The sequence below is a fragment of the Peromyscus eremicus genome, chromosome 22 (genome assembly GCF_949786415.1).
Source record: "Peromyscus eremicus chromosome 22, PerEre_H2_v1, whole genome shotgun sequence".
NCBI lineage: Eukaryota > Metazoa > Chordata > Mammalia > Rodentia > Cricetidae > Peromyscus > Peromyscus eremicus.
The window spans coordinates 21,232,311-21,246,201 of record NC_081437.1 but is presented as its reverse complement, the minus strand read 5'-3'; the positions used below and the strand labels follow the sequence as shown (position 1 = coordinate 21,246,201).

Sequence of the window (13,891 nt, the reverse complement as noted above, 5' to 3'; positions counted from 1 at the left end):
GCTGGTTGAAACCTCTGTGGTTTCGATGAGAAATGTCCCTCATACATTCATGTATTTGAACACTTCCTGGTTCCTGGCTGGTGGTGTTTTTTGGGGGAGATTGTGGCATCTTTGGGAGGCAGAGGCTGGAGGAAGTACATCACTAGGGATGACTTTTAAGTGTTGACAGCCTCACCCCATTTCCAGTTCACTCTCTGTGTTTGTGGGTGAAGATGTGATCGCTTAGCTTCCTGGTACTTCTCTCACCATTATGGACTCTCCCTCTGGAACCGTAAGCCCAAATAAACTCTCCCAGGATTGCTTTTGGTCATGGTGTTTTATCTCAGCCACAGAAAAGCAACTCATATTGAGGGGCTCTCTAAGAGGCCCAAACATGGCAAGCACGGGGCCAACAGGTTTGGGTCTTTCCCTTCCCCCTCCCTTGCTAAACCATTAGGTTACATTCCTAAGGCTAGCTCCCAAGGTCCAGTCCCTTATTTGGCCGCTGACTCATTCCTGAGACCGGACTCCAAGGTCCAACTATCAAAACACCAGAGTCTAGAAATTAAAATTCATGGTTTGGCTACACTGGCTAATCTGTCCAATCAGGACTTACCAACTCTTTCTAACACAGACTTTCCTCCCTTTCTCCTTAAAAACCAGTCCCGCAGAAACACCTACTTTCTGTCTTTGCCTGATCCAGAGGCAGCCACCCCCATTCCCCGACTTGCCCCTCCAGGGTATAAATCTCCTTTATGCTGAAAATTTAGTGTCTGGGTGTGTTCTGTGCTGACTCCAGGGACCCTTTACAAATATAACAGTGCTTAGTGAACTATGAGTAATGAAGTCAACTATAATATAAAGCAAAACTTGCTGGTCTTTTACTGTGTGCTAGGCATTGTTAAAGACTAATTCTCATTACAGAACACAGGGTATTATAATGATCCTCCTTTTGTGAAACATCTAAGCTAAAGGCAGACAACACAGGGGTATAAGAAATGCTATCTGGCTTTGGGATGCTGTTCTACATAGAGCATGGGTTAGTGTTTGCCAATAGTTTGAAGAAATGTTCCAGAACAGTATGACTTCAAATTCAAATAGGTTGCCATATCTCCGAACATTTCTAGTTTTTTTTTTTTTTTGTTGTTGTTGTTGCTGTTTTTTAATAGCCAGTGTGGTTCTGACACCTGTGATTCGATCCACTGCCTTTGCTAAGCTGTGTGGCTAAAGAGTCATTTCTTCTAAGAAGTTGGCACTCTGTTCCTGGGCTCCAGGTGGTTCATTTTCCTGCGGCACACCTGTGAGGCACTGGGGCTGGACTTCCCAGACTTGTCCCCCTTGGCCCCAGACTGCTTCCGCATTGACATACATGTGGGAACCAGACCCCAGCCAGAAGTCTGGAATGCAGTGCTAATCATGTTAAAGCCCTATGCAGAAAAAAAAAAAAAAACTCAACAAGTACCTTAGGGGGCACAGATGGTGTTTTTATGCTTTCAGATGGCTTTGTGGAGGTTCTTAGTCTTGGTTGAGGATGAAGTTGGAGGATAAACACCTGGCTGAGATGGCTTTTAAAAATGAGGATGGGCTGGGGATTTCTCAGTGGTTACAGAACTTGCTGTGTGTAACAGGAGGACTGGATTTAGGTCTCCATAACCCATAGAAAGCCAGGGATGATGTTTTTAGCATGCCTGCATTTCTAGCCTTGGAAGGTGGATGCAGGGAATCTTCAGAGCAGGCTGGCTAGCAAGACAAGCCATATCGACAAGCTCTGGGTTTGACTGAGAGACCCTGCCTCAGTGAATAAAGTAGAAAAGTGATACAGAATAATTCCTGACATCAATCTTTGGGCCTTCATATGTATGAACACACATATGCACATGCACGTATGCATGTGTGCCCATATTTATGGAAAACATGCATGTATACATACCAACACCCCACACACACACACACACACACACACACACACACACACACACACATTGAAAAAGAAAGTAGCAAGCTTGGGAAGGTGGTGTATGTCTACATTCTTAGCACTTGAAAGGCTGAGACTGGAGGACCTGAATTTCAGGCTATTCTGGGCTATCTAGCCTGAATTTCTAGGCTAGCCTGGGCTATCAAGGGGGACCCTATCTTAAAAAATAAACTAAGAGGGAGCTGGAGAGATGGATCTGCAGTTGAGAACACTTGGTGCTCTTGCAGAGGACCTGGGTTCAATATCCAGTACCCATATGGTGACGTATAACCATTTGTAACTCCAGAGCTAGTGGATCTGATGCCCTCTTCTGACTTCTACAGATACCCCCACACACTGTGCACATACATACATGTGGGCAAAACACTCCTACTCATAAAAAAACTAAAAGAAATAAAGTTTAAATTTAAATATTTTAAAAGTATGACTTGGGGATCCTGGCTTAAGATTTAGAAAAATGGTCTGGAGTGAGAATTGGATGCTTGTTAACACCGCTAACCCAGTTCGTTAAGTTGAAGTTGAATTTTTGAAGAGCAGTGGTTCACAAAATGTCCAAAGAGAACCTTAAAAGCATAAAGTATATGGCAGGAAAACAGTTAGCCACTAATTCTGAAAGAGATATGAAGTGGATTGGGAGAAATGCTTCTGTCTCCCAAAAGGTCTTGACATGGAAGTATGAGACCATTGCTTAAAAAGTGACTTTGAATTTAATGATAAGGAAATAAATGTAATAGTATCAAATACACAAGGAGTTGGTAGAATGGCACATACAGCTTGGAATTTCAGCGAACCATGTCCCAAAGCATCAGCTTTTAGTGAAGAAAGATTGTGGGGAAGGGTGGCTCTATTTGAGGGAATCAGCTCGGAGTGGCAGCCTGGGAATCCGAAAGGTGGGTTCAAGGGGGGTGGGGTGGGTGGGGGGTGGGTGAGGGAGAGGTAACTGTTGTTGAGTGTCCCATGAACCTCCTAGCCAGTGAGAAGCTGTAAGGCACTTCCCTGATACAAACTACCACAGGAGCCCAGGAGGCAAACTCTGATGAAGGTGAGCAATTTCTAGACGTTCCCTTTCGCTTCAAACAGGTCACTCAACACAATCTTCACTTGACCTTTGACAATTCAATTTCTTGAAGGAGACAAAATGAGAGGCTGGGGAGGTGACCCAGCTGGTAAAGAGCTTGCCGTGGAAGCATGAGGGACTGAGTTTGGACCTCCCAACACTCACACAATCAGCCAGAGGTGGTGGCTTGTATTTGTGACCTAGCATTGGGGAGGCAGACACAGGCAGATCCCTGGAACTCTTCGGCTGGCCAACCTAGCTGAAGTGATGAGCTCTGGGTTAAGGAATATAAGATGAGGAGTGACTGAGGAAGACACTTGGTACCAACCTCTGGCAAGTGCACACACTTGCACCTGCAATGTACATATACCTACACAAACATGTATGTGCTCCATCCCCCACATACACACACACACACACACACACACACACACACACACACACACACACCCCAAAAGAGCAGCAAATGATTACTCAAGAGACCTAATTCTGATCTTCACGAACCATTTCCAGATCTGGAGGTGGTAGGCGTCTTGGAAGAATGTGATCATGTTCTCTCTTACAGAACGCGAAATATCTTAACAAAGTGGATTTCAGATTGTCAGTAAAGGAAATGATTCCCTCAGCCAGATACTCTGTCAGCTGTGGTGCTGGTCGTGGGTGGAATGCCAGCGCTGAAGCAATCTCCATGAACAGCAAAGACAGACACCTGAAGTCACCCAGGCGATACACAGACTGCTAGTAGATGAATCCAGACTTAAAGATCATGGGCGAAAAGATGGGCAAGTGGCTTTAGTGGAGGCTGATTTCCCAAGGAGCACAGACTTGCCTCCACTGAGAGACGGAAGAGCCCAGAGTTGGGGGTTTACGGAAAGTTTGGGGCGCAATTGAAAGGGCAGCAGACTGTGTGGCTTTGGATGAAGATGCAGAGGAGTGGTCTGGGCTGCCCCTTTGCTTCTGTTATTTCTATCAGTCAGATAGGCCTGCAAGTTAGAAAGGGTTAAAAACAAGACGAAAGACCGAGAACCAAAGCAGTGAGTGGGCAGTGAAGAGACAGGGTGGTTTAAAAGAGGTCTGGTCTTCACAGTGACTTGGAAAACCTGGGCGAGTCTATTTCCTGACTTCCTCACTCTAGCAGTGAGAAAGCCTGGTTACTATGCGCTTCCACACTTCTCTCTTAAATGCAACAGGACCCTTGTTTTCTGCTCTGTGCCTATGCGCACTAATGGGGATGAGCATGGTTTGAAGACATGGGTTAATAAATAACTGAGTTCACTAGGCTACCATTTACCGAGTTAGAAGCAAACCATTAAGAGCTTTGCAGGTCGGGCGGTGGTGGTGCACGCCTTTAATCCCAGCACTTGGGAGGTAGAGGCAGGCGGATCTTTGTGAGTATGAGACCAGCCTGGTCTACAGAGCAAGAGCCAGGAAAGGTGCAAAGCTACACAGAGAAACCCTGACTCAAAAAACAAACAAACAAAAAAGAACCTAGTGTAATATATTTGACTTTTCGGATCTCCGATCCAGCTATTGTCAATGGCCACGAGGGAGGAAACTTGTGACCCACGATGTTCATGAGCATTGAGTGTGAGTACTCATGCCTCAGTCCACACAGCATTTAAATACAAGGTTCACAGACGGCGGAAGAAATGACGCAGCAGTAAAAGAAACTATTATTAGGCTTCACTTTAGAGTATTTTGGAAAAAAAAATAATTTATCCAGCCACTACTCGGTGTCCAATAATATGCCAGGGATACAAGGATGAGTTGAAGAAACATTCCTTTGAAGAGCCCAGTTTCTAGATAGGGGAAGCTCAAGGTGATGTAAGACTTGAATGTATAGGCAGGAGGACCATGGGAGGGTGGGAGTCATCCCCCAGCCTCCACCTAGCCCCTGTGGGGAAGTGTAGAGACATTCACTTCACACAGGGACAGGAGATGCCTGGGAAGACAGTCCCCCTAAAGACAAAGGTGACACAAACAGATCTGGAGAGAAACCTAGTCTTTCCTAAAAAAAAAAAAAAAAAAGGTGGTCGGGGAGATCTGCTCTCAGGACAAACAGGGTCTCATTCGGGCTGTGAGGACATGAAGGTCACTGGCTCACCGGTGGATGAAATGGTTTTCCTCCAGGTACTGACAGCCACAGGCGATGTCCCGAGCCACATGCAGAAGATCCAACATGGCCAGGGAGGTGGGCTGGTTCTGTGGAAAGACAAGAGGACCGCTGATGAGGCTCTGGTGGAGGAGAGAAAGATCGGATATTGGCCTCTGTCTGCGAGGAGGCTAAGCCCACTCAGGCTGTTCTAGCAGGGGTCTCACCCCTTTCAAAATCAGTTGCTTTGCCCCAACGGTGGCCAAGGAATCCATCTTTTTGGATAGGCATGGCTTTGTTTATTTAAAAGCACCCCAGGTGATCTAATGTACAGCCGGGGTTAGGGTTGTCCAGGCCACAGGAATCCGGGACAGACATTCTTACTCTTTTATGTATTTTACACATTCATCTACTCCAAACTTCATGTGCATGCTACAACCTGATAAACAGGCCTGAGAGAAAAACAATGGAGCATAGTGTTTTTGAAATCTTCTATTGCAATGTCTCTAAATGGTCTATGTATTATTTATTATATTTTTCCATTTGCGTGTGTGTTGTAAGTGCGTGAGTGTGCATATGTGCAAGAAGCGTGTGTGTGTGTGTGTGTGTGTGTGTGTGTGTGTGTGTGGTGCACTGTGCACATGGTTATGCGTGTCTGTGCATTACAGGCCCCAGGCTGATGTCAGGAACCACTCACTTTCATCTTAGTCACTAAGGTAGGGTTTCTCAGTCCCACCCAGAGTGCCTCAACATGGCTAGTCTTGCTAGCCACTTGCTCTAGAGATGCCCTGTCTCGACCCTCTGAGGCTGGAACTGCAGACAGGTTATCATGCTTGCAAGACATCTATGTGAGATAACGTGGGGATGCAAACTCCAGTGCTTGTGTGGCAAGCACTTTAACCACAAACATTTTAACCACTGACCCATCTCTCCAGCCCTTAAAATGTTTTTAGACATGGGGCTGGGGAGATTGCCCAGTGGTTAGAGCACTGCTCTTCTAGAGGACCTGGGTTCAATTCTCAGCACCTACATGGCAGCTAAACCAGGAGTCCCAAGTTCTAGCCCTGGCTTTCTATTTCCCGTGGCCCTGGCATGCCGGTAACCTTTCAGGGCCAGTTTTCCCATCTGTAAAATGGCATGAGAGCTGCACTATTGACTTCATAGGGTAATGTTGTTATGTGTGAAAGCTCAGAGGACAATGATGCAGATGTGAATAGCTCATGAGAGGAGTTAATCTTTCCCCACTGTCTCCCAGCATCCTGCTGTTCTTTTTCAAGGGGGTACGATGGGACCTTTTAGGTATCCAGATGTGTAGGATCCCAAAATGAGGCTATTTTACGTTTCTTTACTTATTTCTCTTTGAAATAGGGGCTCATTTATCCCAGGCTAGCTTCAAACTCATTATGTAGCTGAGGATGGTCATGACCTTCTGATTGTCCTTTTATTTCCCAACTATGGTCCACTACCCTTGGTTGTTGCAACATGGGGATTGAACCCAGGGCATTGTGGGGGCTACTGAACCTGGCTGGAGATGGAGATTGGAGCCAACATCCCAGGGGTCCTGCCTCCTCTTCTAGTCCCCGTGAACAGTGTGGTCAGTTCTTGACGTTCTGTCACTAGGGTGTCAGGCTTACTCTGCTTTTCTCTGGCAGGGCTGGTGGCCACTGCTCTTTTGAGCTAGTCTTCTTTGTGGAGATTCCCTGAGAAACGGCTCTTACCCTGGGTCCTTACCCAGGCCTGCTCTGCTCCAGTTCCTAGTGACTGTGGGCCCCCTGAAGGCCCTTCAGGGAAAGGCACTAAACTCTCGGTGGCTGGAGAGGCAGCGTTTTGTCATTTCAAGTAATTTCTAGGATGCTCCCCTCCGAGCCTCAAGTTCCACCTGCACAGATGTTAAGGTCAAAGAAGGTGGGCTGCTCTGGGTCACGTGATGCCTGACGGCAGTGCAGGGGCTGGAGGCTGGGTTTCATGGTCCACCTTAGAGTTCGTCACAAGTTCTGGCCCTCATCCACGACACCACAGGCACATACGCTACCCTCATAAATATTCCAGCACGTTATTATTATTATTATTATTATTATTATTATTATTATTATTATTAATTTATTATTTTACAGAAAACTACCAAGTCAGGATGCTGTGTATTATTATTACATCTGCTTGAGAGAAGAGATCAGTGGGTTCGGAATCAGGAGACGGAAAGCGAGTTAGTGACAGGGTTGGTATGCAAGCCCCCTCTGATCCAGAGTCATCAGGTATGAAAAGCAGTCAGGCTATTGAATCAACTGTGTAAGTCTTGCACAGGTTCCTTAAGCCTAGTGCTCTTTCTGTCCATCCAATCCTGCCCATGCCCTTCATCCCGGAACCATAGTGCTGACACGCCTAGGATCCCATCAAGCATGCATCTTCCTAGACAACCCACTCCCGCTCCCCTCCTCACCCTTGCTCTTTTATAGCGAGCACTGAAGGGAAGACTAGTTCTCACTCACTGACTCACTCACCGGGCGAGGGCGCGTCTCCCTGAGGAAGGACTTGAGGTCTCCACCGGCCATGAGCTCCAGCAGGATGAAGCGGGGCAGGGCTTGCAGACTCACCCCGATGCAGCGAACAATGTTCTGGTGGTTGAATTTGCTGCAGGGCAGAGGGCATAACCAAATTTAATGGAGCTGGGTCTGGGACCATTAAGAGAAGCAGGACACCCGAGCCATAGTTTCAGCAGACATGCTGTGAAGCTGCATTCTGTATGTCTGGGTCGGGCAGCAGGGGTCCCTGGCTGAGCCTGAGGTAAGCCTTCCTGGGGAGTTGTGCAGATGGGGCAGGCCTAGTGGGAGGTGGATTAGCAGGAAAGAAATCTATTGGAGTTGGGGGATCTTGAAGTGACAAAGTATATGTATGCGTGAATGCACGTGCATGTGTGTGTGTGTATGTGTGGTGTGTGTGTGTACACGTGTGTACGTACATGTATATGTGTTTGTGTGTGGGGGGGGCATTGCTGAATGAATTCATACTTGAGTTCTATAAGAAAGGTCTCAGGTAGAAGTTGAAGGGCTGGTTGGTGTCTGAAAGGGACAGTATGTGACCTGCCGGGTGACAGATAGTCTGTGAAAGAGAAGAAAAGAAATAGCCCTACTGATTTCTGCAGTCTCCTGTGGATGCCACATAGGCAAGGGACTGATTGGGACATGAGGTCCTGAGATTTCAGTGATCTTGTCATTTTAGGATATGTAGAACAGCGGGGCTAGGAAACTACACACACACACACACACACACACACACACACACACACACACACAGTGAGTTGAGAGACTGGCGTTTATAGGCTGAAATATAACCATTTGTTATTACCTAGTAGGAATATTACATAATTAAGCTCTCTTATGTAATTTTATACTTTTTAAGGTTTTATTTAATACTCTCCCATTACATATAAAGCCAGAAAGTAAATACTGTTTTTAAAGCAAAGTGCTATCCTGGCTGTGCATCTTCCTGGTGTTCCAGAGCCCATGAACGTATCACTTACACAGCTTTGGCTGTATTTTCTTGCTACTTCAACCTGGACCACGCCGGGCCACGTGTCTAGGTCAGGATGTCTGGAGGCAGCAGAGTGCCACAGGTGGCTGTGAGCCTCCGTCAGGTCTTAAGGGCGACTGTCTGCCTCCTCCCTCGGGAGACCTGATGTCAACAGTAGCTGCCCTGAGTTTCGATCTAGGCCTGGCCCGCCGGGTTCCGGGGGAAGCCAGGTCTGACACTGTAGTTGTGGGGTACGGTGGTCTGCTATCTTTTTATCATGTCATGGATTCCCTTCCTTTATACCAAACTTATGTGCTGGGATGGGCGAAGGACCTCAGTTATGGAAGAGTCACTTTAGGGGGAAGGGGTGGGAGGTATCATCTAATGGTAGAAAGGAGCATGCTTTCTTAAGTGAGGAACAAGAATCAATGTTTGACACTGGGTTGCTGCTTGTAGGCAGAGTGCTAGCAATGATTATCTCAGAAATTATCTGAGTGGCTTAATCACTGCGGTTGTTCCACTTGTTGGGTGGTGGTGATGGGGCATGCTGGGACCAACATACCCCTTTTCCCGGGGAGACACCTATCAATTAGAAAGATCTTCATATGCCTTGAGGGGCGGGGGAGAGAGGCTGGGATCTCCGAGACTTTACCTGATGATCAGAGCTTCCATGAGGAAATCCAGCTCATCTTGTTCTGAGCACACTTCCGGCAGTGTCTGGAAGGGAGGGCGGGAGGGAGAAGGCGGCCATGAGCTGTGGGTCGTAGCCTACCGGGACCTCAGGCTAAGGCTGGGCGAAAGGTGGAGCCACCCCTCACCTTTACAGCCACTTGTAGAGGGCTTGGGTCATTGGGCATTCCAGATACCTGGCCTTCATACACCTCCCCAAATGCGCCATGGCCTAGGCCCCTGTACCGAGAAGACAAGATAAGTCATAGTTAAGTGAGCCACGGGCAGCTGGGGTCCTTTAGGTAAGTGTCCCATTCAGTGCACACAGACAAGAGGCAAGGCGGACACACTCAGGAGTTACACCTTCAGCTCGGCTTTGCCCTGTCACCCTGGGCCTCCATTTATTTATTTACTTGTTTTTTCTTTTAATTGAAAATGGATAGTTGTTCATACAATGTATTCTGATGATGGTCCTGCCCCCCCCCCCAACTCTTCCCAGGTCCTTGTCACCTCCCCATCCCACCTAATCCACATCTTTTCTTTCTCACTGTCATTTAAAAAAAAAAAAAAAAAACAGGCATCTTAAAAAAAAGAAAAAAAGAAAAAACCAATGAACTAGAATTAGGACAAAACAAACAGAAAAAAAGAGCCAAAGAAAAAGCATAAGAAACACACATAGACTCAGAGAAATTCCCTAAAAACACAAAACCAGAAACCATAATATATAAGCAAAAGACCTATAAGGTGTTTTTTTTTTGTTTGTTTTTTGTTTTTTGTTTTTGTTTTTTTTTTTAAAAAAAAGCATTGCAAACAAACAAACCAAAAAAAACAACCTCCTAAAATGCCACTGAGTTCATTCTGTGTTGGACATCTACTGCTGGGCAGGGGGCCTGCCCTGAAGTGTGGTTTGAAAGCCACTGAGACTCTGTTAGAGAAAGAAAACTCATTTTTTTCCCCCTGTGAGTGAGGCCTCCATTACTCTATCTGAACTCTGGTGAGAACAGGTCTGCTAAGATTTGGAGGTAGTTCATGGGCTAAAAAGCAGTCCTGACTGTGAGGTGTTAAGAATGTGGCAGATTAGTGTTATGATGGGAAGTGATTTAGACAGACAGGGTCATTAGGGTGGAGCCTCCCTTGGTCGGATCTTGGTGGCTTCATAAACCCAGCTCTGTCTTTACCGGCATGAAGGTCATCACCAGATATAGTTATAGGTCTTGGATCCTATCTCTGAGCCTGAACAAGCCTCTTTTCTCTCTAACGCACCTAACCTGTGGTACTGTGTCACGGCAAACGGAAAACAGATCAAATACAGTTCTAACCAGGGATTCATGAAGATGGTCAAATGTTTATTCCTTCAATGAGTATTTAGTGAGTCTCTGGTATCTGCCAGGGACAAAAGCAAGAGATGACTCTTGTCTGGAAGAGGGTGATGCTCCTGGGGATAGGGACAGATGATTGACAGATTCCTGTTGTGGAGCATTGTAGTGAATGGTAGAGGGAACGACAGGTGTTTTGGACACTCAGAGAATGGGGGTGGGTGGGCAGGAATCCTCAGGAGAGTGGACATGGTGGGTTTTTGAGAACTTTTGTTCTTCTCCCCAATTTATCCTTCTCATTGCATAAACTGCACGAACACACAGGGTGTGGAAATAAACAAACATCCCCATGAGCCTTGTCTCCCTGAGAGGCTGGGGGTATGAGCCAAGGACGGCTGTTCATGCTCCTTGTGGCTAGAGTTGTCTCTGGTACAGAGAAACAAGTCCGGCCCTGGGACAGTGGCAGGATGCTCACCGGATGAGGGTGATGTTTTTCCGTGGCACTTCCTTCAGGTCGCTGATGGATGAGGTCTTGCCAGCAAAGCAGTAGTTGGGGTTGTAGTCGGTCATGATGGTCGAGGTCCGTAGCTTGCTCAGCTTATACTCGGGGCTCTGCAGCTCCATTTGCATAGCTTGCAACTCCTGGTGCTTCCGGCGGTACACTGTTGACAGACGGTGGGGGGGGTCTGTTGTGAGGGGGCCTTGCTGTGGATGATTGATGGATACATGAAACACTGATTGGCCAGTAGCCAGGCAGGAAGTATAGGCGGGACTAGCAGAGAGGATGACTGAGAGAACAGGAAGGCAGAGAGGAGGAGATGCCAGCCTGCCATCCAGGGAGCATCATGTAGAGGCAGCAGGTAAAGCCACGGAACACATGGTGACTTATAGATTAACAGAAATGGGCTGAGTATAAGAGTAAGAGGTAGACAATGGTAGGCCTGTGCTAATGGCCGAGCAGTTTAAATAATATAAGCATCTGTACGTTTATTTTATAAGCGGGCTACGGGACTGCCGGGGCTTGGCGGGACCTGGAGAGAAAAACTCTAGCTACAGGGCCTGGACCAGGTTACCTTCAGGTCAAGCTCAGCAGAGGCCGCCACCTCCAGACCTTGAACTTTACACTTCCCTATCACCGTTAGCAATGCTAACAAAGCGATGATGCACATCAGAATATTCCTCCATCGTGGGAAGCAAGCGTGATACTTAAAACCACCTAACTGGAAGAGATGTTATTGTATGCCATGGGGACGGTGTTTTGTTTCTGTTGAAGCAATGTAGGGCAGATGAGGTCTATTTTATTTAGCTCGCAGTTCCAGGATACAGTCCATCTTTGTGGGGAGGTCAAGGTAGCAGGAACCTGAAGTGGTTTGGTCATATCCACAGTCAAGGTCAGAAAAGGAATGCGTGTATGCCTGCACTCATCATGAGCTCGATCTCTTTAAATACAGGTCCAGTAACCAAACCTGGAGGGAACAGCGCTGTCCACCTTTAGGCTGGGTCATCTCATGTCCATTAACCCAGTTAGGAAAATCCCTCACAGACATGTCTACGGGTCAATCTGTTATTGAGATGGTCTTCTCAGGTAATTCTGGACTGTGTCAAGTTGAAAATTAAAACTAACCCTCACGGGTGGACCGTGCCAGGATTTTATTAGGGGGAGATAGCTGTTGTCCACTAGACAGGAAGGAATGATACAGGGAAGGTTAGGGGCAGGCTGGAGGCCACACAGTGGAAGGATGTTTCAGTGAGGTTCTTGGGGGTGCATTTTGGGACACCCAAGCTGGCCATCAGAGGTACCTCAGGTCTCCTCTGAATGAGTCTGCCTGCATGCTTCTGGGACATTCCCTCTGCCTGGCTTCATGTCCCTGCCCATGTGTCAGGGCATCTGATAGCAGGTGGTCTCTATTGAGCTTCTATGACCTGAGATCAGTTCACCTTGGTTGGTTGGAAAAGGCTCAGAAACCAACTTTCATTCTCTGGTTGAGTGGGAGGACCTGGCTAGCTAGTACAGTTTGAGCTGTTTACACAGGGGAGGGGCCCCAGCCACGACCAAGGCTCCCTCAAACACAGAAGAGCCCCCAGTGAAGGTGGGGGCGCAGGAAGGGCTTTCTCTATCATGTTGGCTACTGAAGGGTGACCGTCGCGTGAGCAGCCCGCACAGGGTCAAAGGTCAGCATCGGAGACTCCCCTCTGAAACTGCAGGTTCTCTGGTGGGGTAGAGGGTTGATGTTCCCATTCTCACTTGGCCTAGCAGTTCACCCAGCGGGGACCCAGCAGGGCAGGGTGATGCCTTGGTGGCCACTGTACATCCTGAGACCCTATTCTGGCAGGCCCTGGTTTGGAAGCCCCTGCCTGGGCTCTGGCTCACTCACCAATCATGATGCCGGAGAATGCCAGGACAAGGGCGGCCACCAGGGCAGAGGTCACGACGGAGAGGATCAGTGAGAGCGGCAGGTGAGGTCCCGGGGTGGCCGACACTGGAAGACAGGTCCCGATGGGGCACTGACCACCATGCTGATTCTCCTCTGAGCAGCTCCCAAGTCAGAAATACCCTCCCCAGCTGGAAAAGCCACCTGCTGTTTCCCGTCTCTGGAGATCTTGTCACACCTCCCTTTTCAGGGGACCATGGGCCCTAAGCAGGCTCATCCTGGTGTCACAGGCTCCCAGAAGTAGCTTTGGGGTAGAGGGAAAATTCAACAGGGATGAATATCAATCTTGGGCGTTGGTCCCAAACATCAGCTGCACAAGGATGGGATGGGGACAGGAGGAGGAACAGGAGTGGGCATGGAAGAGACTTGGGGACCTTAGGGGACTCCACACTCAGTAGGACCCAGTGGGTAGAGTCTCTTGGTGACACCCTCAGAGCTGGTACTACTTCTTATGGTCCCGGAACAGGGGAAGGTCCTGTGAGCCCCATCCTAGACAGGCTATATTCTGGTTCACAGAACTACCCCTTCTCTCCCCTCCCCTCCCCTCCTATCTCTACCCCTTCCCTCCCCTCCTCTCCCCTCCTTGCTCCACCCTTCCCTCCCCTGCCCTCCTTGCTCCTATCTCTACCCTCCCCTCCCCTTCCCTCTACCCCTTTCCCCTCCCCTTCCTCTCCTCTCCTCTCCCCCTTCCTTCCTCCTCTCCCCCCTCTTCCCTATCCTTTCCCCTTTCCTCTCCAGTCTTTGTTTCTTATTTTTCTCTTTCCTTTTCTTTTCTTCCTCCACCCACCGTCTCCCTTTGGATTGGAACTCAGGGTCTAGTGCATACCTAGGCAAGCACCCTACCACCGCGCTACACCCCCCCAG

At 48.1% G+C, this 13,891-nt stretch overlaps 1 protein-coding gene across 1 annotated transcript in view; it reads right to left on the bottom strand.

Moving 5' to 3' along the window:
* Alk (ALK receptor tyrosine kinase) overlaps positions 1 to 13,891 on the bottom strand; it is a 513,542-nt gene that overhangs the window by 18,323 nt on the left and 481,328 nt on the right. Inside the window, exons 19-24 of the mRNA XM_059248178.1 lie at positions 12,971 to 13,075; positions 11,071 to 11,257; positions 9,429 to 9,519; positions 9,263 to 9,327; positions 7,602 to 7,731; positions 5,116 to 5,213 (exon numbers count right to left, since the gene is read on the bottom strand). Of these exons, the coding sequence (XP_059104161.1) occupies positions 5,116 to 5,213; positions 7,602 to 7,731; positions 9,263 to 9,327; positions 9,429 to 9,519; positions 11,071 to 11,257; positions 12,971 to 13,075 (676 nt within the window). The remainder of the gene's footprint in view (positions 1 to 5,115; positions 5,214 to 7,601; positions 7,732 to 9,262; positions 9,328 to 9,428; positions 9,520 to 11,070; positions 11,258 to 12,970; positions 13,076 to 13,891) is intronic.